General features: G+C 40.9%; 1 protein-coding gene across 1 annotated transcript; it reads left to right on the top strand.

Annotated features, from left to right (window-relative positions):
• Positions 1-13,230: 13,230 nt before the first annotated feature.
• LOC103068108 (digestive cysteine proteinase 2-like) lies at positions 13,231-25,280 on the top strand. Its single transcript, XM_025172951.2, has 10 exons — positions 13,231-14,943; positions 15,078-15,170; positions 15,863-16,035; positions 16,625-16,865; positions 17,871-18,072; positions 19,769-19,962; positions 20,379-20,470; positions 21,250-21,411; positions 23,155-23,344; positions 24,382-25,280. Exons 1-10 carry the CDS (start codon positions 14,907-14,909, stop codon positions 24,567-24,569), a joined length of 1,572 nt encoding a protein of 523 aa, XP_025028719.1. The 5' UTR covers positions 13,231-14,906; the 3' UTR covers positions 24,570-25,280.
• The last annotated feature ends 1,792 nt before the right edge of the window (positions 25,281-27,072 follow it).

Raw genomic sequence — 27,072 nt, 5'->3', positions numbered from 1 at the left:
GGTGGGGGAGGGGATCGTTCAATCTGTTCGGAAGAAACATGGAATATTGAGGGATAAATTGTGAAAGTTGGAAAGCCGAGAATGTGCCCCGTGACTTGAGCCAAACTTTGCATTTTCTGCATAAAACGCTAGTATAGGGAAGCTCCAAGGCATGGTCTGTGATTTTATTTATCTAGACCAGTGTTTTTCAACCTTGACAACTTTAAGATGTGTGGACTTCAACTCCCAGAATTCCCCAGCCAGCATGGGGAAGTTGCCAAGGTTGAGAAACGCTGATCTAGACCATTTAAGGTCCTGCATTTTGAGGAATAACAACAACAACAGTTTTTGCATGCAAGAGATGCTTCTATTCTTTCTTCTGCTTCTTCATGGGAAGCTGTGCTTGAAGCCTGAGAAGAGAGATTGCATAAAGCCCTGGAAGCATTAACATGGGTGGTGACCACACTTCCACGCTCAGCCTGTTTAATGTTCCCAGTCCTGGCAAACAGAAGCTTCAGTTCTGGGAATAAGCAGCAAACTGCCCCCTGCCACCTTCGGGTGTGTCTCCTAGAACCCTTTCAAAAACAGCTGCTACTGATCATTTTAATGCAACCAAATTTTTAATGTGGCAGAGATTATTAAATGGCACAGGGAGGGATCACATTAACTGTTTTATTAATTCAGCTGCCATTACAGTGCAATTGTGACTGAAATCTAATTAAGGTTTTGTCCTATAACCCAACCCAGTTTTTTAGGCTGGCCCTGCTGCCTTGGTTGAAGTATCTGGCATGCTACTGAGAGGCTGGCCCTTGGGCTGGAAAACAAAAATTGCACTTTTTGACAATAAGGAAGATGTTTTTGTTCCTACACACCATAGATGACAGTAAGATCTTGCACAGAAGGCACCTTTTGAGTCCCATCCTTGAGAGACTGCCATCATCAAGGACCACAGGGCCATGGTCTCTCTGTATCTGCCCCTCTCCTTTGGAACATACCACTGCATTTCAGATCAACACCAACTGTGTTGGTGTTCAGGAAACCCATCATGATCTTTGGGGGTTCATGGTATAGCAAGCCCTATCCTGCTGTAGGTGATTTTTGCTGTTTTCTTGGTATGTCAATGGTTAGGAAGTTGAGATTTGCAGTTAGTTCTTTTTTTTTTACTTTCAATTGTTTCTATTCTACTTATGTATCATTTGGAAGCCACTCAGGAACTGAGCAGAGGGAGGAAGGCAGGAAGGCAGGAAGGCAGGAAGGAAGGAAGGAAGGAAGGAAGAGCCCAGCTGCAAGGTTATGGTTCCCTTTCTTTGTCCCAAAGTTGAATTGCTGCACTGTGAGGTTACCTTTGCCAGGAGGAAAAAAATAATCAGCATTAGGAAGAAGGAAGCTTTCCTCCCAAATGCAACTCCTGGTGCTTCCCTAACACAAAACCAGTCCATGATTCATCTTTTGGGTTGCTGCCTGTGATGGAGAAGATAGTGGAGATACTGTCTATAACCACCTTTCTTTGAGGGAGGACTGAACATTTGTCTTCCTCCTAAACAAGTCAGTCTCACAGCTGATATCTTTCTTCCCCAGCCTCCAGACATTGCATGACAGCTCCCATCATTCCTAACTCGCTTACTCAACTTTGCTTCATAATTCCTAACCAAGAGGACCAACATTTGTTGAAGGTTTCCTAGAGTCTTGTTGGATTTGTTTTGCTCTTGGCACTCGTTCCACTTGTTCATATTAATGGGCTTTGGTGCATCATGCTAAGCCTAAAACAAATAAATCTATAGTCTATTGAATGTTCTGGATTCAGTTCTAAATTAACCCTCAAAATGCTAGGTTTACGTCTAATATTAAGCCAAAACCAACTAGGCTGTGTTATAGCTTAATATGATGTTTGAGCCAAGCATTCCTTTCTGCAGGTCTGGAAACTGGACCACAGACACAATTCTTTTGACCAGATGCTACTACGGTCAGGCTTGCCACTGGGTGTAATTCTGAACCTGGGAGATTTGTTCTGCAACTCAGGTTCCTTGAAATCTGTGGTCAGATCTGAAGAAACTGAAAGCACTGGAATCTAAAGTGCAGAATATAGACTTCACCATTCTTTGGATCATTCAAATTCAAGCCCTGGGTCAATTGTTGTCTCAGAGGGCTTCTTTGTTTTTTTAATGCTTTACACTGAGTTATCACAAACATAACTCATATCACAAGCATAACAAGGCTCACCTTTCCAGCCTGGTCTTCTCCAGGTGCATTGCACAAAAACACTCATTTTCTTCAGTCAACACCAGTGATGAGCTATATAGTCTAAGACATGTGGAAGCACCAGCTTGGGGGTGGCCCACGCAGATAAGGTTGGTGATAATATACTCATTCTGGTAGGTTAATACTTGATGGCAGCCTTAATGAGAACCAAACCCATTGGAAATACCTGACAATTCCTTCTGCTTCACTAATCTCACCTTAGCCCATGTACTTAATGCATTTAACGATGGGAGGAGAATAGAAAGGGAGTGTCATAAAAAAACAAAAACCAGGACTTCTCTCTTACCTCTTGAAACCATACACCTACTGCCTGAGGATGCATTCTACCTGTACCAATAATGTTATAATGTTACTAACAGAACACCTTCCTGATAATTATGAGTGCAAATGACATTCAATCATGGAAAGATCAGGAAAGTATCTGGGAATTCTAAAAGGCTCCAGAGCAACCTTAGGCAAAATTGAAGTTGTGAACGTGGTTGATATGTGTATGGAATGTTTCTTGCTAGCAGTAAAATCTGTTGAGTCCACTGACACCATTCTTTCTCATTTTTCCATTTTCTGTATGGCGGTAGTGGCATGAGTGATGGGATGTGTAACTGCAGGAAGGCAGGACTGGACTTCAGAACTAGGCAAGAAGTGTCAAGTGGCCAAACTGTATGAGTGAGAGAGACCTTCAGAACCATCAGTGGCTTGACAACCACAACAAATTAACAACGCGATATACTCTTTATTCCAAAGCATAGAATTCCATATGGTGAACCTTCAAAATATAATAGGCATCTCTGGGGGTTGGAGATCTATATGTTTTGGAAACTACAAATTGTCCACTCTTTTTTTAGCTGTAGGCACCTTGAGATAATATGGAAACCTCCATATCAATGTATCCCAAGCTGGCGCCTTCCAATTGCGTTCCAAATGGAATTCTGGCTATTGTGGTCTCAATATGTCTAGAGGTCACCAGATGGGGGTAGGCTGTTCTCCGGGTAAAGTACCAGTGAATTATGATCCCTCCCCACATATCCAACACTGATCTTGCCTTGCCGCAATATTGCAAGTGGTTATCCTAAGATCACATTTCTGAAATAAACTTGCTAGAACCTTGCTATTATTAGACTCAAGCCATATGACATCAATACCGCTTCCCTTAGCCTTTGGGTGGAGTTACTATCCAATAAGGTTGCCAGATTTTAGCTAATCCCTGTAGCTCTGCCTTTCATGGCAAACCAGTATGTAAATGTTAGGTGGTAATGATATTTCCTCACCTGCTGTTTTCAGCTCACGCAGGCTGCTATTAATAGTACAAAGGTTGGCTGTGTCGCCCTTCTTTTCTGCTCTGTTTATTGCCTTACTCTAGAACAGCCAGCATGGCTCACCCCACAAGCATTCTCCTTGGTTGCTCTAAGAATGTAGCCAATTTTACTCCAATACCAGGACCAGAGTCCTTGATCAGCTGCTATGGCTCCCTTTGTCAGATACCATAACCCACAACCAGCACAGTGGGTTGCAGTTTCTTAATTTATTTTCGACCAAGAACATCCAGTAGTGGCTGGTGTGGGTCTTCCGGGCTGTGTGGCCGTGTTCTGGAAGTTTTGTTTCCTAACGTTTCGCCAGCACCTGTGACTGGCATCTTCAGAGTGCAGGAGCACAGACAAGAGCAGTTCTCTCTGTGCCCAGGGTGATGTGGCCCTTTTGTGGGTATTTATAGAGATCTGAGGGGGGGGGATCTCTATAAATACCCACAATAGGGTCACATCACCCTGGGCACAGAGCGAACTGCTCCTGTCTGTGCTCCTGCACTCTGAAGATGCCGGTCACAGGTGCTGGAGAAACATTAGGAAACAAAACTTCCAGAACACGGCCACACAGCCCGGAAGACCCACACCAGCCATCATATGCCGGCCGTGAAAGCCTTCGACAACATCCAGTAGGTTAATGTATTTTGAAATGAAAGACATGAACTAGATTGTGATGGGAAGTGCTAACAAGAAGAACATATACGCCTTTACTTGGACTGCAATCCATAGATGCAGTTTGCATGTTTTGTCTCTGAGGGTGGGTGGCAAAGAGATTTTTCACGAGAGGCTAATGGTCTGCTGTTGCCACCTCGTGGCCAAGCTGCTGCAAAACCCCACTGCAGCTAAGCAAGGAATTAAATGCCTACAGGTGCATTGAATCCCTTTATTTGCAGATGAAGTTACAGTGAAAAAGCAGATCCTAGTTCCAGATGATGTAGATTTGAATAAAAGATGGATGGGCTAGTACTGAAGTAAGAAACATGAAGGAAGTTAAAATTTTATGCTAACTTTAAAATGAAAAATATTTTCATTGCAAGCTTTTTCTTAAAGCAGTGTGGCTATCGTGGCTTCTTCCCCCATCCCAAGCCTGGGAATTGTAGTTTGTTGAAGGTGCTAAACTTCATCTGCGAGAGTGTCCTGATGAATGACTTCTCCAAGAATGAATCTTTATGTAGCAAAAAAATGACAGTCTTTGAAATGTGAAGAATGAAAGGGAAATGTGCTTGAACAAGATGAACAAGGTAGGAAAACCTCTCAGTGGGTGAAGACGAGCTTGTTTAGCAAGCACAGGATGCTGGCTGGTTGAAGGAACTGGGGCTAAAACTGAGTGGCCTAAAGGAATTAGTTTAGCTGTCTGCTAAACTGCTAAACTGAAATGGGGCACTGTATTCTGCAGGTACCATTTGTATCAATATTAAGGTATTATTATTTAGTTATTATGCTCACATATACTACTGTCAATTTGGGTTAAGTTTATAGTTGTATTCACACCACATATTCTACTCAATCAAATCATGGTGTCTGGGTTTGTACATCATGCTGGACTAGGCTAAAATGGGCTGGGTAATTTGTGATTCAATGTCTTTTGTGTATAGTCATTGTCTTAGCACATTGTGTGTACCATGTTAAATCATACTGAGGTTTGTTTACTTTGTTGAGTCTTGAGGCTGAGGTTTGTTAACCTTGATGTATAGTTAAGTGCATAATATGAACAAAGCCTATATTAAAAATACTTAAATGCCTACATTTCCATGTTCTTGAATGTGCTCTTTCATAGGGCACCTAATCATTCATATGAAGCTTAATGATCCTATGCCAAATTAGGTATCTCTAATCCACTTATTTCAGTGAGCATCAAAGAACCTATCTCTGCCCACCACTAGGCTGTATAAAGTTTAAAAGAAAAATAAGAAGGAACATCATATAAATCCTAAAGGTACAAGGGAGACGGACATCTTCTAAATCAACCTCCGACTGCCTTGAGTTGCCATGTTGCTAGAGTCAGGAACCCAGCAACATCTTGACAAGGACTCTGAATATTGTACTCCCAGATCATCCCATTTTAAGAGGACCCCTTAGCACCTTCTCAGCCTGAGAATGTAGCCATACTATTCAAACAATACAAACTTCACAGACTATAGTAGGAGCTCTAATATTCAGACTATACTAACTTCACAGTTCTGCAGCCATGAAGTCTGAGGCTTCCTAAATGTCCAAATTCTTTTTAAAGCCTCAGTTGGTTCCAGACAATTGTTGGCATGTAGAGATTTTTTTCAGTAAATGGCGGTAGGACTTACAGTGGCCTTGTTTTGCCATTATCCAAAAGGAGACAATTACTGGAACAACAGTTCTCTTACAGCATGTCTAGTTAGAAAGTGTATTTTCTAGTTGGTGTTTGGTCTTGCCAAGATGCAGGTTCTGCTTGTTACTTTAACACTCTTTCTACATTCTCAAGCAATCAGCAGTTTCCTCAGGACTCCCACCTATGACAGAAAGCAAAATTAGTCTTGTTACTTACATTTTAAAGCTTGCCTGAAATTTCTAGCCTTGTTTCTTTTGGGACTGTCTTTAATCATTGCAGTTGTGTAGTCAGTCATTTGTGGGATGCGAATGAAAAGATGTGGGGGAAACATATCATAGTTATGGCCATATTTCCATGCTATAGAAGATAGAGATGGGGAAGTAGGTAAGTCTGTCATTGTCACATAAATTGTCATTGGGAAGTCTGATGACTCATCACCTTCAAGATTATAATAGATGCCATGGGCTTAAAATGCAGATGATCTGGGGGAGGCATTGGTGCGCACAGCCATAGGTCCATTCTTGAAGCTTGCCTCAAGGCAGTGATGTTGCCATATGGAACATTGATGTATCTCAACACATTACCTAGGGAATCAGATTCATTGTAACAGATTCTGGGTGAGATGTGGGATGTGAGTATTTATAAATGGCTGCAGATGACTTCCTAAGCACACAGATGCTGGAGTAAAAATAAGCTCAAGAGACACAATGCAGCAAAAGCAAACTTGCTTAAGTTCTCTCAGTATTCTTCTTTAAGAACGCCAAAGCGGTTCTGATGGACAGAAGAGACCAAAGTATCTATTCCCCAACCTGGTGCTCTCCCAATGTTTGATAGGGCTACTGCTGAGAAATCTGGGATTTCAAGTCTTCATGTTTGGAAGACAAGAGCATTGAGGAAAGAAAAGCTGATATAGATAGTAGCAGGCCTATGCAAAAGCAGTTCCTACTTATTTCAATGAGATTTTGCTGATAGATTTACTAGACTTATTAAATTTAGTAATTGATAGACTTTTTTTTTAAATAGAGGATGAAAGGGAGTTATTTATCTCCTGTTGGGACCATGGAAGAGTGCTCAGGCTAATTCCAGGGTCAAAATCCATTTCTTCATGTGTTGGAGATTGATTGATTGATTGATTGATTGATTGATTGATTTAGGGATTGAGAAAGTTTTGAATGAAGATTCAGAATTTTCTCTGACCTTCCACAGCATGCCACTCAGATTACACAGTTTGCCTTTACTAGCCTCATAAGAACTGTGACATCAGAGAAGTGAAAACGTTGGCAATTTCTGCAGTTAGGGGACGGCCTCCATGGTTGGACTTGTATTTCATCCTTCTCTTTCTTCACCCTTGGAAAAGGGACAGAATTGGTAGCAAATACAAAAGTATAAGACCAAAGGACAGAGGAGTTGAGGAAAAGAAGAACCAAGGTGTATTAACTTTTTTTCTGCTATAATGATTTCTTTCCCAAGCTTAGGTTATTGTGCTATGAACCATTGTGATTTCTGTCTGTCTTTGCAGAAGGAGAATATTTCCACTTGAACTCCAGAGAATAGGAAATGAAATTCACAGGATTAGATTTATCTGCAAAACAGTATCATATGGAAATGACCAACATCATCTGAACAAGCTTATCTTTGATCAATCGTGCCTGGTTTCACCTCTTCAGTTCAGTTCACAAAATCTCCAGACATTATATAGCTTAATAAAGTGGAAAGGAGATATTTCTTTAACCAAAGCAGGTCCCCAAGGGTTTAGGGCTGAGTGTACTAGAGGCTGTGCTGGTGAAGATGGGGAAGGAGAAGAAGAAAAGAGTGGTTTCCCATTGGGTGAATTAAAGTTTATCTTTTATACCCAGGAGAACAGCTTATATAGATTTTCTGCCATTGAAAATATGCATGGTTGAGACAAAGTGCTAAAACTGGGGCAGGGAAATTGCCAAGTGAAGATAAATAGTAGTCTGTTCTTGACCCTTTCTGGCAAATATGCCTAAAAAGGATAGCATTCATGCACTCCACATCATACAAGGAAGTTTTCTGTTCCCTAAACTGATGTTCTCCAGATGCATTGGGAATACAGTCAGCTGATTTCCCAGCCCTCTTGGTCATTCACTGTGTTGCCAGGGAATTCTGGGACTTACACTCTTCCACCAACTGAAGGACGGGGTTATACTGGTTGGCAGTTCTGAGAAATATATTTCTAACACATCTGGAAAAGATCAGGTTGAGAAAGGCTGTGTTGGGAGTCTGTCATTATCCTACTGCATTATGCTGAAAATCCAAAATGTTGCACAAGGACTTCTTTTATTTGGAAATGTTTGTTTCAATATACTGCCCTTCAGCAGAACTCTTGGGTCAGTTTACAAGAACAGACTAAAACATACTAATGTGCAAAGATAACTCTGTTTGCACAACATGCTGAGCCCTCAATCTGCTGGTTCCCTAATGCAGTGTATAAACCAAGCTTGTGTGATTAGCTTATGGTTAGCATGAACCCAGGCACTGGGATTGGCAAACTCTTGCTTATGGATTAATATGATTAGTGAACTCAACTCCTGTGGCTTATTCAACAGAAATAAATTATGGCTAATTCAGTAGACCATGATTAAAACTGAATGAATGTAGCCATCCTATGGCTGTGTTTAGAGATCCGACAATCTAGCAGCATCATGGTTAATAATGGTTAATTTAATAATGGAAAAGTATATTATGTGAAGAAGGCCGATCAAATGATATATTTCAAAGCAAGGAAGAATATTTTTGCTCGGTACAATGAAGATAATAGTGTTGGTATGAGGTAGGCCACTCTGAGTTGGGCTCCACCACTAAGAATGCTCTGGTTTGGTCATATCTACTTTATTTGGGATGGTTGGGACCCTTGGAAGAGATTCTTTAAAGGTGACTCTAGTCCATGTGCAGATTGACAGGGAAGCAAGCTTTCAGATGCCTAAGCAAAGTGCTAGAGAGAAAGCCCTAAGCCTTTACCTTGAAAGACATACTGCTTGCTTTTTGAATTGATCAGATCTTCGAGGGCTACCTTAAATGTGGCCAGAAGATAGATAAATGTGGCCGTACCGTGTCAGCTCAGGAGAAGCTGCAGTTCCCATGCCCCAATGAAAGGCCATCCCTTGTATCAAAGCTGCCTCTAGAACAGTGTTGTCCAAACTTGGCCACTTTAAGATGAGTGGACTTCAACTCCCAGAATTCCCCAGCCAGCATGGCTGGCTGGGGAATTCTGGGAGTTGAAGTCCACTCATCTTAAAGTGGCCAAGTTTGGACAACACTGCTCTAGAACAAAACTGAGTTTGGCATTGCCATGTAGCTGTGTTCAGTCAAAATCAGCATGTTGTTCAAATGCAGCTACTACATTTTTAAGTGATTTAATTGCATTGTGTGAACACAAACTATTTGTTTAGGGAGGAAGGCAGTCCTGCTCAGAATAGGATGAATATTGTCCCTCTGAGGAGACAAAATCCACCTACCTACAGAATCTCCATTTTGTTGGGAATAGAAATTGTTTATTGGTCTGCTTCCCACCCATTACTGGTTCCAGGCACTAGTTCAGGACTTCCACTGACTCAACTGAATTGAATGGAAATGAAGGATGTGGGATGAAGCACCTCACCAAATCTTTCAGGAATTTCCCAGGCATGTTTAAAAGGTGGTATGGGTCAACAGGATGGAGATAAACCTCTGGGCCAGTAGAGTATTACCATCCTGTTCAGGAATTGGCCTTCCAGTTAGAAGTGGAAATACTGCATCTTTGTTCCTCCGATTCTCAGAGGATTTATTGAGGCAATAAACCTCAGCTCTCCAGATACTTAATCTCATTTTCAGGAACTTGTTTGCAGCAGAAAGTTCACAGGCATGGCATAGCTAGTTGCTTTTTTGTAGACTAGAAGTCACATATATGCAGAAAACCACCCTACAGAACACAGAAATCAAAGTGAGAGAAAAAAATCTGCCTCCTCCAAAGTTTGAATTGTCCATCTTTTCCTCCTGCTTCTTCAAGCCAATAGATTTTTGTCTACAGTATTCTTTTCCTGCCTTGAGAGTCAAATATCTGCTCAGTGTTTGCATAAATGTTCTATCTGCCATGAGCACCATTGATTCTCACCTTTCAACTTTGGCCCTTCTCCAGCTCTACCCAACACTATTTGGTGTGTGTGCCTTTGAGTCAGTGTTGACTCCTGGTGACTGCCTGGATGAGTCCTTGCAGTTTTCTTGGCAAGGTGTTTTTGGAAACCATTTGCCTTTGCCTCCTTCCTGGGGCTGAGAGAGAGGGATTGACCCAAGGTCACCAGCAGACTTTGTGCCCAAGGCAGGACTAGAACTCATGGTCTCCCAGTTTCTAGCCTCGTGCCTTAATCACTACACCAAACTAACTCTCTACAGCCAATGCTTAGCAGAGAGTATTAAAAGCCACTGAGAAAATAACCCAGAAAAAATGGTCCAGAAAACTCTTCAGGAATTGGTGTGACGTGCAAACCAGGCTAATATTGAGCCATGGTCCCTAGTTTGCAGTTGACAACTATTAGAAATTTGCCAATTTAAAACCAAATGGATTTATTCCTGCTCCTGATTGCAGGAATAGGAAAAATTCTCTTTGTTCCTATTGTGCCAAATTATAATCTGAACTGACTTAGTGCTTATTTTTGAGGAACTTATTTTACAGTGATATTAACCTCCTGTTGTTTTATGTTTTAATGAAGTCACTGTGAAGACTTTGCCCTTAACCAAATGTTAATAAATCAGTAACATAGGTATGAAACCAACTGGAAAGCAACAGGAGAGCATGGCTCAATATGTACTTACCAGTAAGTTGTCAATTGTGCAGCTGAAAGAAAGGACTGAAGGATACAAGGAGAATTTAATTATTGGATTTTAAAAGGCACTCTACCTCTTCACTCTACTCTCTTTAGAAATGGATGATAAAATAGTGCCATGCTAATCCAGCAAAGAAAACATTTTAAATTAAAAAAATTAACCTACTGGATTCATAGAAAGCACTGCTGTTTATGAAGGAGGAAGCACTTCTGGTAAGCTTGCAAACACTGGAAAATAGTGGCCTTCTACGGAGGTTGCAATCTGCCTTTATCCTCCATTCTGTTCAGTTCTTCAACAAAAAGATGCTGGAATGCTGATGTTATGGCTATAAGTTTGGTGGTACAATTGACTATGGTTTGGATTGATAGTAGCTTCACTTTTTGCCTAATTTCTCTTTCTTCCAGCATCTGACCTTGCAATTCATGGATTCTTTGAACATCATGCTCTCTACTTTTCAGAGGGTGCCTGTACTAGTGCACTTGCTGCTTTTCACAAATCTGGGCAGAACATGAGCTAAACATTTATCAAAATTTGCTGAAAGACTTGCCCTTTCCAGAGACTGCTTGAGAACCTAAGGCTAAGAAGGAAAGCCTAAGTTCTCCTTAGAATTACAGCTGCATTGATGTTGCTCACTACCTAACTCAAGTACATGCACATTGTTTGTGTCCATTTTGGGGGGGGTGCCTTCAGGTCAGTTTATTTGACTCCTGGTGACTGCCTAGACAAGTCCCTGCAGTTTTATTCACAAGTTTTTTTGGAAGTGATTTGCCATTGCCTCCTTCCTGGGGCTGAGAGGGAGGGACTGGCCCAAGGCCACCCAAGTGCATTTGTGCCTAAGGCGATAATAGAACTCATGGTCTCTGGGTTTCTAGCCTGATGCCTTAACCACTACCCCAAACTGGCTCTCATTGTGTCCATGCATAATCTTAAAGAATACATTATTTGACAAATCTCTGACCAGCTAAAACTGAGCTGATGGTATAAATCAATGATAGCCATATACTTTTAAAACAACCTTTCCCAACCTGGTATCTTCCAGATGAACTGAACCCACAACTACCAGAATCCCTACTGCCAGAAATTGTAGGCATTGTGATCCCAACACATCTGGAAGGCACACAGTTAGGAAGACGACTTAAAAAATATATATATATATATGTCTGTTCAAGTTCATGACATGTTGGGTTCAAATTGGTAAGAAGACTCAGATGCAGGTTTAGAAACATTTATGGATATTATTTTTAGGTGTAATTAGGAAAATGGATTAGTGATGATGACAGTGTAGATAACCCCATCTCAGGTAAGTTATAGAAAATTAGTTATATTTATTGTTGTCCAGTATGTTGAAAATATCATTTTAACAAATATGTTTTGTTCTGAGACTTAACTCACAAATTGTATGAAGCCATGGTTTGTTGGCAATGAGACAATAGGCTGAGTTCTTAATGTGATACCTGAAGCTAGGTAATGATTTTCATAAATATGAGACTTCCTGAACAAATTTGGACATAAGCTGTTTTAAACTTACCTGGGCTTATTTTTAAGTAGACTTGAATAGGACGTCATTGTTATTAGATAAGAATGAAACAATTGTTTATGACTATAATTTCTTTTCAGACAATATTTTTTATTCCAAAATCTGCTACTATATTCTAATGTTTGTTTTAGATTTGTATATTTAGTTTTCATATGTACAAACGTTGTAAAATTAAATGTTGTAATTTTATACTTGTGATTTCTCAATATATTTTTTCTTTACAGACTAACTTGTCTCTTAAAATAACTTTAAGTAACATTGGCCATGTTAAAACCAAAACAGAATTCTGATTAACAAGTTAATGCAGAATCTGCCTGAAAATGCTGGTATCATATCTGGATGTGTTTTGACTCCCAAAAGAACATATTGACATAAGTACAGACTGGTCCCAACCTTGGGATAGAAACCAGCTAGGTTTGGAGGAGGAAGAGAAATTGGAGACGATGACATTGGACAAAATCTTAAACGTTCTACTTTCTTGCATTGCTCCCACCAAAGGCAGATGATACGGTTGGAAGAACACAGCTTTATCTGTGAACTTTAAACACAGAAAAAACTCTGCAGCCAGCAAGAACTGAAAGACTTGGCCTACCATGGACATTGTGCAGCTGGACAATGAGGATAGTTTTCATCCATCTTCTGAATGATTCGACCGTAATTCAAGAGGAGGTTCAAACCGCAATATCACAGCTCAACTTCTACAAATTCAGGGATTCTCTTTCCTTGCTTTAGCACAATTCTCTGTAATACCCCTGTTTGCCTTTGATGGGCGGGGGTGGGAGGGGGGCAGGCTGGGATGTTTCCAAACATCATACTAATCTACAGCCACCACTGTTCATTTTCTAAGAATTATTTTATTTATATAATTTGTTTTCTAAGAATGTCCAGAGATATTTTTGGAAATAAAAATGATAGTGAGGCCTGCTACTTTTCTTTGCAGTCCATCAGTTCTCCCTTTTCCTTCCTTCCTTCCTTCCTTCCTTCCTTCCTTCCTTCCTTCCTTCCTTCCTTCCTTCCTTCCTTCCTTCCTTCCTTCCTTCCTTCCTTCGAAAAAAGCTGTGTGAAACATAAAAAAAGAGAGTGAAATAGAAAAAAAATGAACTTATGATTTATGGTTTTGATGATTAGATAGAATAGATTATAGAAAGACGAGAGTTACGTTGTAACCACAGAGTAAGAGGTAAATTTATAATTGCATTTATAATGGCTGCGAAGGAGATCGGAAGCGATTCCTTTGTCTCTTTTTTCTTTCTATTTTTCTTTTACTTTTGTCCTTTCTTGCACTTTTAGCTTTCTCTTTGATTTCTTTCTTTTTCTTTCCTTTTCTCACTTTATATTAGTTTAGTTTTTATCTTCTTTTTAAAAAGTCTTTAATAAAATGATACAAGACAAAAAACAAAACAGGAAGAAAGCCAAGGGAGACAGGTTGGTAAGAATTGTGCTGAACTTGTTCTTTCCTCCCCTTTTTTTATGTCATGGCTTTCGGATGGGGAGGGAAGAGGGTTACTGTGATAAAAAGATGCTCTATAAGCACCTTTTTGGCTGAAGAGTGGGGAAAAAATGGATGGATGGATGGATGGATGGATGGATGGATGGATGGATGGATGTTTGCTGCCAGAGCAGCCAGAATAGAGAACAGTTTGATGATGCTGATTCCACAGTTCTTATGCGTTTGATGGAGATGTTATGGGCTTCATAGTTGCCTGTTCAGTTCACTATCCTAGTCCTGACTTCCAGGGGAAAATTCACAATCAACCAATGATCTTAAAATGAAATTGGCTATTTTCTTGCCGGGGTTCCAACATGTATAGAATCAGGATCAGAGACTTTCCCACCCAATTCTTGTAATCCATTGTATTTCTAATCCCACCCATTTGGGAGGTCCTAATTTTACCCATTGGTTAGCTGACTGTTGCTGACTTTATAAGAGAACACCTGCTTATGGTGCCTCTGAGTAGGAGAGTGCCTGGCCTGGGACAGGAATGGAAAAGCTGATCTTGCTAATATGGGCAACTTGTTTCCTTGGTAAGCTGGCATCATCATCATCATCATCATCATCATCATCATCATCATTATTATTATTATTATTATTTATTACTACTACTACTACTACTATATTATTATGTCATCTTTCAGTTTCCAGAGAGGTAGTTCTCTTAATTTTCTGAAACCAATCATCAAAGCATTTTGTGATCCCTTAAAAACCAACCAAGTGGTATTGATTGCCACTTCAGCTTTTGTGGATCACAGTCCATTTTGAAAGATGGTGAAACTTTTAAGCTTCCACAAGACACTGTTACTTTTCCATTTGTTACTGTTGTTGACAGGTGTACTATTTCTTCAGACCCTGCTTAACAAGGCTGGAAGTCCTTTGTTAAGATCTGAAACAGAAAATGGGTGGTTATACCAAGTGCTGGAGAAAGTGGCAGAGAATTAGGATTAATGTGGTGAAAGTTCGGGGTAGACTTTAAGCTTCAGAGTTTTTGAAGGATCTCTTTTACATTCACAATGCCCAGATCTAGTTCATACTGCTTGTCATCTGCCATCTCTCCCATTTGAAAAAAGTATCAATGCTAGGAAAAACTGATGTTGTCCAACCGTGTACTTGCATAAGACGTGTGAAATAAGTTAGATCATATCAATATAACGTTATTCTCTTTTTTGCATTTCAGTGGTGAACTGTGCAGAGTTTCACAAACAATTGCAGATGCTTTCCGCGTTAGATGATGTCTATCATGTTACAGGTAATGTGGGACCATTAGATGATTCAGGAAGAAGTGGTCTGCAGCAACTTGGTGGTAGAATGGCTCAGTCTAAAAGAGATCTCAGTCCAGTACTTCTGTTGTTGCTTGCATTGTGTCTCTGCCTCTTCTTTCAGGGATACTTAAACTGCCTTTTGCTGAAATAGAAGAGCCCTTTGAAGCCTGGTACAACAAGACTGGAAGAAAAAGTCGGATCCAGTATTATGATGGTAATCCAAATTTGGTATCAGGGTGGTGGGATCACCTAGTGAAAATATTCACTGCATTGTCACCATGAATGTAGACAGCCCTTCAGGGAGGAAGAATAGAGGAAAGGTCAGACTGCATGTCCATACAGACTGGACCTCTTGACCTTGGACTGCCCACATGTGTTGGATTACAATTCCACAATTTCATGACTGTACTAAGTTGGGGGAGGCTGGTAAAGATCTGTATTATCTGCTCTGCTTGTCTGTAGCTCCTTTCAGATAAAGATTTCTACATCATCACCATCCTTATTTTTCCTTTATAATCCCACCTTATCACCAGGGTTTCTGGAGATTTTAAATTTTTAAACCTTGAAATATTTACTGGAACTCTGTGATGTAGGTTAGCTCCCAGGCTCTGACCCTGGGCCCTTCTCCAAAGCACGTACTCTACCATTGACCTATTTTTCCTCTCCATCTGTTCTACTCGCATACATGCCACATGCATTGTCTTACGGAGATCATTTGAATGCACTATCTTACACTAACACACTCTGGCAACCAAGAGTCTTCTGCTGGAAATGTTGGGAGTTGCAGTCCCAGCACACCTAGAGGGCACTAGAGCCAGCAACAATTATTCTAATTAAATAAAAAGGGGCTATACTGTCAGAGGCAATCAAATATCTAGTATAATTCTGCTTTTCCCTTTGCTCCAGGCCAAGTTATCACTTACCAGTTAGGCAATGTAAAACCTTTTGGAGTCAGCTTCAAGGTAACCCCAGAAACCACTGAAACAAAGGTCAACATTAAGAAATGCTTTCAGATCAATGGAACATCTGAGAATCCCATTGTGCCTCAAAGAGTTTTTCCTAACTTAACAGGCTTCCAGGTGAGCTTTTTGGCCACCTTCTCATCTCTGTGGGTTCAATTCATGCATCACATCAAACATGAATTATGTTAACTATAAGTTAAGATATGCACCAAAAATCATGGACTAGAGCTCTTGATCTGCTTTTATGTTCCACCACTTCAGTGTCCACCTGCACAGGTTGGCTCCCATGTAGTTTGTCACTTGAATATGAAAACACTGTCAACTTAAATGAGGCATTTCCCCAAATGGGAGAGATGGGTGAATGTGTCTCCTATCATGACATTTCTGAAGCCTGGGTGGGGTATGTGCATGTGTGTCTGCTGTCTTGTTTAATTGGGGGCAACTTCTTAAAAGTTTTTTTTTTAATCATGAATTAAATCTGCATTGTCTATATATGCTCACTTTGGAGTTTGCCAGACTAAAGACAGTGTGACCTATTAGTGTGTAGTTGTCCATAGGATTACACTGAAAAACTTGCAGTACAAAGCCACAGCCAGAGTAAATCAACTTTAGACACTATGGCTGAACAGCAACGTAAAGTATTTGCAACTGACCTTTCCATTAATGTTGGCAAACCTTCCCTCTATTCTGCTTTCTTGCCCACTAGCCTGTGCGGCAGGAGCTTTACAAGGGACAGCACTGCACGGTCTTGAAGAGTGTATCCTATTGGGGTAAGAAGAAGAACACCTACAAGTTGTGGCTGGCAGATAGTTCCCACGGGCCTCTGCCGGTGCACTATGAAATGAAAGGCTTCAACTCTCTGCTGGGTTCTCACTATGACAAGTATGAGATAGATTATATCAGCTACTCCCACAGTTTCTCACCCGACGTCTTCAATCTTCCTTCCAGTAAGTATGGATATACATTTTCTGGAATATTGTGAATGTCTGGATCCATCCTACTGATCTATTGTATTGGTCAACTTCCTCCAATCTAGTCAACTTTCCCCAATCTAGTTGTTTCCAGATAAATGGGAATTCTGGAAGCTGAAATCCCAACATGTCTGGAGGGCACCAAATTAGGATAAGCTGGTGGAGTCTACTTACAAGAGACCTGTATTCTAGTTGTAATAATGTCTTACCCAAAGGGATGTTACTTGCTACTTTCCAGATTTTTTTTTTAGACCATCTCCTTTCAGCCCCAATTAGTCTGGTCAACATAAATGTATTGTGGGAATTCAAAACATGTAACCCTGGAGAAATGTTCCACCCTCCTTCCAGCACCCTGTTAATTAAAATACTTGTATGTGTATCAGTAGAGATAATTCCTTCTCAATTTTTAAAAAAATGCTATTTTCCCAAAGGTGGAAATTTCAGGATCAGATGGAGAAGAGAACCCTGGAGATGAATGGTATCTTCATAAATCAATAGCTTACAAAGGTGTAGGATGTGCAGGGGTTCAGTTGGTCTTCCCCAAGCTAATGCTCTCTAGATGTGTATTCTCAGAATTTCCTAGTCAGTGGCCATTGCTCAGAATTCTGGGAGTTGACATCCTCACATTTGGAAAGCACTCAGCTTGGGAAAGGATGTGTTAGGGGTATCACAGGAAAAGCAATTATGCAGAACCCACATAACAGATGGCCTTACAACTTGACCTCTTAAATTGGCATCCAAGCCAGATATTCTCAAGTCTTTGCCAAGTGTGTGTAATTAGTGTCCCAGGCCTTCCCACTCCACTTCCTCAATGACCAGACTATGCCAATGCCAAAATGAAATCACAATGTTCTACTAAGTATAATAACTTGAAACAATTTGTTCTTAATATTGGTCTTCTCCACAGGGCACATAGCAGGCAACAGAGAACTCAAGAAGAAGAGTTTTTACTTGATTGATTTTCTGGTTTCCTTCTCATAGATATGAAGTGTACATACTGGCCAAAAGTAGGACCAGAGCATAGGATCTTGGCCAATCCAATGCAGGAATTTGTTGGGAGAACTGGAGAAGTCAGCCAAGACCATGAGCATCTGTTTCATCACTACAGGAAAAAATTCAGAAAAGTCTACAAGAGCAAAAAAGAGACAGAACACCGGCGACACAACTTTATCCACAACATGAGGTAGAGGAACCAGCAGAGACGTAGAAGCTTAATTACCTAGAATTCCAGAACTTTCAAGGTTCTGCTGATTGGCCAACCAAGCAGGAGGGAGCACCCTTTTGCTGGTCAAGATCCAAACTTAATATCTTGAGAAAATGTTCAGGGCTACAAAGTGATGGGGGTTGTATCAAACAGGCGGGCAGAGCTTCTTTTTTTATTGGGGATTTATTTAACTGTTATATGCCTATTTTAGGTCTTGCACTAATGTTTGTGTGTCTTTCCCAGCTCAAAATCATAGGAAACTCTACCATCAGTTTTCAGCAAGCATGATCAGAGGAAGTCCCCAACCCTAAGCACTGTAAAAGGGGAGTGTAATGGTATGTGGGAATAACCTTGGGAGATAGGTGGAAAAGCCACAGATGAGACAACAGTCAAACAAATGGCAGCTGAGTCTGCAGAAAGAATGGAGGCATGGCAAACATCTCAGAAGGGACCCTCCCTAGTTTCTTGGATTGTAAAGGCAAGGGGGGAGAGATGTACTTTCAGACTCATAAGATTCTTTTAATATAACCTTACAATAAAGCTAGAGCTATTATTTCTGGGTATGCTTCTTGTATGGACTACCTCACAAGGCTGACAGGGAGTCATTGGCTCCCCACCTTGCCAAAAGAAAAAAACAAAAAAGATGGGTGGTGAGAATCAAGCAAATGAGTCAGATATTTAAATGCTGGGATCCAAAATGCCTGACAAGGAATGGGATGAAGAAGACTGGAACTACAGAGAAGATGTTAAAGTAGGGCAATGGAAGAAAACTATCAGTCTTTCAATCAACAGGCCAACGAAGCTGATGGATTGTTAGATCTCTAACCACTGCCATGGGATTCCTTTGGAATTCTAGTCATGTCAGTGATCCTTTGTTAATAGCTTAATTCATCCATTGGGTTTGTTTTAACCACGATCAACTAAATAAGCCATAATACTTCGGTGAACCCAATTACTGTGGTTTATTCAACAGTTACGCGCATCCATAAACAATGGCTTACAAGCCCCATTGGCTGGGTTCATGCTAAGCCCCAAATAAATAAACCACAATATAGTTTACTGTGAAGGATGAACCCAGCCAATACTTGTACTTCCTCTTCTTATGCAGGAAAGGGAAATGCAGCATTTCAGCTTCTTTATCTGAAGGACGGAATAGATAGGGTGTGAACTCTGGTATTTGACTCTTGGATTCCAACAATTAATTCAATGTTAAATATATAGCTACCACTCTATTCACTCGTGTCAATTTAATGCTTCTGTGTTAAACTAGGAGTGAGAGAAAGGATGCTTCCAGTGGAACATCTCCTAGCACCAGGGCAAGGAAACTGAGTCTCTCCTTAAAATATATTAAAAAGAAAACATGGAAGCCACAGTGGAAGACAATCCCTGTAAAATTCCATGGATAGGGCAGGGTAAATGCACGATATGCCAGCTATACAAGCCAGTTTTGCTGTGGCTCTGTCTGCATCAGAGAAAGACAGGAGAACCACCCCATTTCAGTCTCATGACTATCTGACACCCCCCCCCCCCATCCACCACCACTAAAAAGATTCTGCAGGTTTTTAGCAAAAGTAAGAGCAATAGTGAGGTAAGTATGTCTAGTTCAGACAACAGTCCACCCTGTTCGTTCTTCTGATGAAAATGCATCATCTTCTCCTTCTCCATGTCCTTCCAGGTATATCCACTCCAAGAACCGGGCCAACCTCTCCTTCAAACTGGCGGTGAACCACTTGGCAGATCGAACACCAGAAGAGATGGTCGTGATGAGGGGGAGGCTACGGACTGATGAACCCAGTAAAGGGTGGCCTTTCCCATCTGACAGCTATAATGGCCTCACCTTGCCAGAGAGCTTAGATTGGAGGCTTTATGGTAACTGTGATACCTAAGTGTCTTATGCTCAGCTCAGGCTTAACAGGAACAACTAACAAAGCAACAGTGCCTTCTTTCTTTGGGGGCTTCCTCGGATGTCTGAAGAAAGTGTTTTAGAAACTGCAGGTTAGAGCAAAAGAGGATTTGTCACATCAGATTTCCCCCTCTGAAATTGAAGTTCTGCTTCCATCAGAGGAACATAATTCAGATCCTCCACTGACCATAATAATTCTGTCCAAGTCCTCATTTTGGATTTCAGCCCATTAAAATCCACACTCTTGTTTGGGTTTCGGCTCAGAGAATTTTCCTTTAATCTATCTATTCTCCAAAATGCCTTTTGCATATTGCATTACTTGGAATGCTGGTGGTTCCTTAATTGTTATTGTGACAGTCCTTCCTTCTCTTCCTCAATAAAGGGGCAGTGACACCAGTTAAAGACCAGGCAGTGTGTGGATCCTGCTGGAGCTTTGCCACAACGGGAGCTCTGGAGGGGGCCCTCTTTCTCAAGGTGAGAGTCCCAATGGCTGATGGACTGTTGAGTGACAGCTTGAATTCTGCAATCTCCACTATAATGCTAGCTGATCTTTGAGGTCCACAAACCCCATCCTACACCTGCACTTAGTTTTTGTGTTCCTTACTTTTTAAAAGATAATATTAAAAAAAAAACAGGATGCAGCAAGACAAAACCTTCCTATTTCTAAAGTATGGCTCTGCCAGTTGCAAACAAAGCTGAGGGTAAAGCATAGATTATAGGAAGGCCTCCCTCTAGCCAAGGAACACAGGTAGGTTATGTTCACATCAAATGCTAAGCCACGATTTTCTTAAGCATGGTTTACTGGAAGCTATAATTGGTGGGGTTCACTAAGCACACTAAGCCACAATCTAGCAAATCACATTCTTGGTTTAGCTGGTTGTATGCTTTGGGGAATAAGACTAAGACCAAGAGGATTTATTCTTAGCTCTGCTGAGGAAACAGCAACACATATTTCCTCTTTTCTCGCAAGGCACTGCAGCTCTGCAGAGCTTTTGGGCAGTGCATCCCTTCCATTGGCAGAAAGTCTCACCTCACTCCCCTGCCTGGCTCCTGGCTGTTGTGGCAGCATTGTTCTCAACCTTTGGAGGTTGGCTGCCATGATCATTGGTGGATTTCATGGTGGGACTTGAGGTTGGAAGTGGGACAAAGTGGGATTTGAGGCTGGAAGTGGGGGTCATGGCTGTGGCATGGCAGTGCCTTTAGAATGGCTGGTTTCTAACCAGAGAGAAGTTCTCTTTTCTCCTTCCATGCAGGCAGGAATGCTCATCCCCCTGTCTCAGCAAATTCTGATCGATTGTTCCTGGGGTTTTGGAAACCGTGCTTGTGATGGTGGCCAGGAACCACGTGCATATGAGTGGATTATGAAGCACGGAGGGATTGCCAATGCTGAGTCCTATGGGCCATACATGGGTCAAGTAAGTCTAGGGCAGTTTCATGGATGTCCTTTCTGTATTTCTCAGGTGAGATGTTTCTCCCGGTCTTCCTCAACCTGGGACTTTCCTGGCGCCCTCTAAGATGTGTTCAGACTACAATTCTAGTAGAAGTCTTGGGACTTCAATGAAAAATGTAGCCTGAACACATCTGAGGATGTCAAGCTAGGGAAGACTATTTATCCAGTTATATGTTTCCCCCTTTTGGCTCAGGGTGGAGATCTGGGAAACCTGGGTTCAAATTACTGTTCAGCTCTCAGTACCATGGTTTCCTTTCTATAATCACTTACACCAATATATATTTCAAAGAGGTGAAAGTATGTCCACTGCTTCATAAACTTTCTCAAGTTTTGGGGAATTTGAAGACAAGATAATAGACTGTTGTAACTAGAGGCGTCTGCATGTGAACTAAAAAAAGTCAGCATGGTAGCCATGATTGTGTGACCGAACCCCTCGCCCCTTTTAATGTGCATTGTGGCATGTGTCGAAAAAAGGCAGGGCTTCAGATTGTATTATTGTAACCATCATCTTGGCTTTTTTGATCCCTCCTGCAGATGCTCCTGCTTCTTGCTGTTGATACCATAAGACAAAGGTTTTCAAACTTTCTGATACCTCAAAGATCCTAAAATTTTGTGCAACCCTCCCCTCCATGAATAAAAGGAATGATTTTATTAGGGTTAGGGTTGGGCAAGAACTAAACACACGGCTTATTGTTAAATGTTAATCTATACATCCCGGGATTGTCAAACTCAATCCTTTGATTGTTGTGCTGCAAAGTAGCTGCTATTTGAGTTTAGGAACATAAAGCTCATTTGATCACACAAATCCCATCTATTCTGTTATCCTGTTTCCTGCAGTGGTCAGCTAGATGCTATGGGTCATTCACAAGCAGGACAAAAGCCCCAAAATATGCCCAATAAATGCAACTATGGATCTCATGCCAGGCCTAGACTGATTCAGATCGCTCTGCCTTCCAGGCACAACTTTGCATTCATAAGAGCTAAAAGCTTCCTTCTCAAAATACAAAGGCCACCTGTGATTCTTAAGATGTGGACTGCAGCCAGATCCTGCCAAATTATATCTTTTCTTAATTTTGCACTAAACACCCAATTTTGTTCAAGAGCACTTTGTTCAATTTGCACAAATTGTGGTCTGAAAACAAAGATGGAATGTGAAGTGTATCTACTCCAAGTGCCTTCTTTTATATTATTCCTCATAGTTAAGGATCTTGTGAAAGTGTAGTTGTCAGAATAGCAATAATTTGGGGATAGAGTGTTGATTTGTATGCAGAAGGGTTTTAGGTTTTAATTCTTGCTGCCTCTAGGTTGAGATGGTAGAAATCCTGAAGAGCTGCTGGTGGTTAGTGTTGTCAGTATAGAGCTAGATCAGGGTTCCCCAAAGTGGTCAATATCAACCCGCAAAAGTTGATGGGACTATCCAAGGGGCCAATATTGTTGCAGATGTTATTATTATTCGTAGTACTATTAAAGTAGTTTTTATTAAATTGTTTTCATATAATAAGTGTTTGGGAGTTGATGAACACTCTGAAACTTCATGAAGAGGTTGATGAGCTGAAGAGTTTGGGGACCCCTGAGCTAGATGGATAAGTTATCTGATTTGATAGAAGACAGCTTTCTAGGTTGATAACCAAGTAGCACATTAGTGGCTGGGATTGCTGTAGTTTCTGTGAAGTAAAAATGGGGGCGCATTGTCTCTTCCCCCCTACAGAATGGCTACTGTCACTACAACCAATCAGAGCTGATAGCACCGGTCTCTGGATATGTCTTTGTTGCCTCCCAGAACATCACGGACCTTAAGGCTGCTCTGTACAAGCATGGTCCTGTCGCAGTGAACATTGATGCCTCCCACAAGTCCTTTGCCTTCTACTCCAGTGGCATCTACTATGAGCCTAACTGTGGTGAGTTTTCTTTCACCTCTTGGTTCAAGGTCTCTTTCCCAAGTGGGGGATCTGGATGTAGCAAAACTATTGGAGCTACCACTTGTACTGTCAATTTTTTCCTCTCCTTTCTTAGTGTCAGGGATTCTCAATTTCTTTTGTGCTGGTGGGCACATTTGGAATTTGAGAGTATCTCATAAGCATGCTGTGTGAATGGCTTCCCTGAAGAAGAGCTGCCTTCTGCTTAGAAAAGGGCTTCTGTAGGGAGAGTTGCCAATATACAAAATGGTAGCCAATTTACTAACAGGCACAATGATGTGAATGTTCCTTACCAGCTATGCTAGATCCTCTAGAGCATTCCATGGTATCATCAATACACCCTTGTTGTTCTCTGGGCAGGTAGGCAATTTTCCAGAAAAAAGATAGTAATGGGCTGTAGCCACCCACCATTTTTATTTTCTAAAAATACCTATTGGGACTATGTAGATCCAGAAATTCTTGGAACTGAAAATGATTCCAGAGACTGGCACATTTCAGCACGCTAACTTCCCTTTCCCCATTTCAGTTTTAAAAATCTTTCAAAAAGGTTGGATGGGTGTCATAAGAAGATCCCATGAACATTATATTAGGGGCTTCCAAATTATGAGAAAGTCATATTTGGAGTCATCATTATACTTCCTTCCTCCCCCAAAGATTAAACATTTCAGTTTTATCACACTGGAACGTATTAATTCAGAATTTATGGTGAACATCAATACTTGTATTGTATTGTATTGTATTGTATTGTATCTCATTAAGCCAAAAGATTTATTAAACTGTATCACTGCATTTTAACCAAACTGGAATTTTTCTGAAAGGACCAAGGAGGTGGAAGGCAGGTTTGAGTATTTTGTGCTGAGCTAAGGACTTACAACTTAGAGTAGAAGAGCAGTAATAGAAAGAATGAGAATCTACCTCTCTGGAAAAAAATCAGAAGTACCTTTAAAACACTCCAGTTTCTTCATATATGTGAGTTGTGGAAGGAGATGATGAGTTAATTGTTACATCTTTTCTTCTAGGAAATAGAAGCATGGAGTTAGATCATGCTGTCCTAGCTGTAGGGTATGGAGACCTCCAAGGCGAACCCTACTGGCTCATCAAGAACTCTTGGTCCACATATTGGGGCAATGATGGCTATATCCTCATGTCCATTGAGAAGAACGACTGTGGGGTGACTGCTAGTGCCACCTATCCAATCCTGGCCTAACAGTGAAGGCTGTCAACCAAGAACATGTTCACCAAAAGACATCTGGTTGTATTGTATTAGAAAGCTCCATAGCAAAAGGTCCTCCTTTTACAAATCATTCAGCTGAGCCACCTAAATGTGAGTGCAACAGAAACATCCATGCTGCAAAATGCTATTGTATTGCAAGGAGGAAGCTGAAGACCGAATGTGTGTGCACTTATCTTAACCTATCCTTTCCCCTAGCTTTTTGAATCTGGGTAGTACAACCATTCAGACTACTGTACAGCATCCTTTCCCTTGATTGGCAGGGACAGAAAATGGAAGGGAAAAACATATTATACCACCAAAAATTCCATTTCTGAGAACAGAATAAATTACATGTGGCAAAGAAATATGAGTTATTTACATTGCTGATGATTCCTGAGTAAGATTGTAAGATATAAGTGGCTACTATGCAAAAAGCTGATAATTCTCAATCAGCACTAGCATGCAGAGGCTTTATTTTTCTTAATACCTCTGCATTTGAATGAAAACAACCAGGAGGTTCTATTCAAGTTCTATTTAATGGATTTACTGACTTTGCTGCACATGTTGTGTTATGCACATTGTGGTTTGCAAACTGTGGTTTCTGGTGGTTTAAAATCTCTTGCAAACTTAACCAATGATGGCATATTTATAAACCACAGCTAAACAAATAATGGTTAGTGTTACATGTGAAGCCAATCAATTAAACTTTTTTAAAAACTTGCTGTATATGGCTGATCTCTCTTCTGTTTTCCATCTACTAAGAAATCTGTAGCTCACAAAAGATTTTAAAAATTGACCTTAACATCTGGACTTTATGGCTGAATTTATGTTTTGCAATAAACAGTGGCTACGTTCAAATGACATGGTAAGTGACAAAGCAGCCAACTACACTTTAACCAAATGTGTTTGTACAGTACAACTCAGAAAATTAGATGGTTGAATATAGACAGTGCTGTTCATTTGATGGTAACTTATTGTGTCCATCAATTCAGCCATGGTACCTTTGATCAAGGAAACATGGTAGAAAAAAAATGATAAATCCTGGCTCGATATGATGTGGGAATCCAGCCCATTCTATTTGGATTGTAGGATAGCCATTTATTATTATTTATTATGTTTATATGCCAGCTTCCTTCTCAAAGAAGGAAAGGGTCCTTATGTTGTCGATCCTAAACATGGATAAGAACATACCAGAACAATCTAATCCCACCAAGGTTATTGCATTATCACAGGGATTCCTCTCCCAATTTCTAGGGTGAATGTATGTCCCCATGTTGCACATTTCTTGGTGAATAAAATGATCTAGATTGGTTAACACTTGCTTTCGTGCATCCCTCCCCAAGATATTGAATATTAACTCCTGTAATTTCCAGCTGCTGCTCTTCCATTAGGAGAGTATGGTTTGCCCAACTTTTATTCAGCATCACAACATGGGTGAATACACAAATGCCTATTTGGATATATCAGTTTTGTTCCTTTTGAGGTAGAAATTCCTCCGTCCTCCCAGTGCTTTGCATTCAGCCAGGCTGCGAGGCCATCTAGCCTCACTTCTCCCCTGCTCTCTATGTTTATGAAGATTCTCAGTCATTGGGGTTCTCTGATGGTTCTTTTCTTGCAAACGTTTCATTACCCAGCTAGGTAACACCTTCAGTGTTAAAATGGGATGGGGTTTGCTCTCTCTTTATGTGCTGTGGCCTGCCTTGCCAGTGCTGGTAAGGGTGGGGGTTCTGTTTTGCTCCTCTGGTAGTCCTTTGATTGGCATGTGCTTGCTGCTGGATTGTGTGCCTGGTGGTGACCTTTGCTTATCTGGGTGATGATTGCTGGTGATGATTGCTGGTGAGGCAATCTTCTGGTCTTTTGTCCCTTTTGAATAGTATGTAGATGCTGTTTATTTCTATGTGTCTGTTAATTGCTGCCTGGTCTGAATACCAGGCTTCCAAGAATTCTCTTGCGTATTTGGATTTAGCTTGGTCTAAAATGCTGAGTTTCCCAGTTAAAACTGTGGTTCAGTCTGTCCATGTGTTGTGAGATTAAGGAATTTTCGTCATGTCTTCTGACTGCTAGTTGGTGCTCGTGGATGCGCTCTGCTAGTCTTCTGCCTGTCTGTCCTACGTAGTGTTTGTTACAGCCCTTACACTGTATGTTGTAGATGACTCCTGCTTTTTCTTTTTGGGCTACTGGGTCTTTTGGTTTACTTAGGGTATTTTGGAGTGATTTTGTTGGTTTTTGTGCCACAGAGATGCCATATGGTTGTAATAGTCTGTTGGTGGTTTCTGAGACGTTTCTGATGTATGACAGTGCGATCCTTTTCATAGCTTGTGTAGGTTGTGTTGTAGTAGGTTGAGTGGTCAGGTACTTTTTGATAAAATTACATGGATATCTATTTTGCTGGAAGATGTTGTATAGGTGGTCTTTTTCTTTTTTCTGCTGTGAGATTAACAGCTTCTACATCCTATTCAAAAGAGACAAAAGACCAGAAGGTCGCCTCACCAGCAAT

The sequence above is a fragment of the Python bivittatus genome, unplaced genomic scaffold (assembly GCF_059951505.1).
Source record: "Python bivittatus isolate LINGU-HERP-01145 unplaced genomic scaffold, Pbiv_v1 ctg000310_np1212, whole genome shotgun sequence".
Lineage (NCBI taxonomy): Eukaryota > Metazoa > Chordata > Lepidosauria > Squamata > Pythonidae > Python > Python bivittatus.
The sequence above is the reverse complement of the archived record's forward strand: the minus strand, read 5'-3'. Positions and strand labels throughout refer to the sequence as shown.

Coding starts and splice junctions, on each gene's coding strand:
- LOC103068108 (XM_025172951.2), top strand. CDS start 14,907: ATGCTTTCCGCGTTAGATGATGTCTATCATGTTACAG. Junction 16,866..17,870: donor CGTCTTCAATCTTCCTTCCA/GTAAGTATGGAT, acceptor TCCTTCTCATAG/ATATGAAGTGTACATACTGG. Junction 23,345..24,381: donor CTACTATGAGCCTAACTGTG/GTGAGTTTTCTT, acceptor CTTTTCTTCTAG/GAAATAGAAGCATGGAGTTA.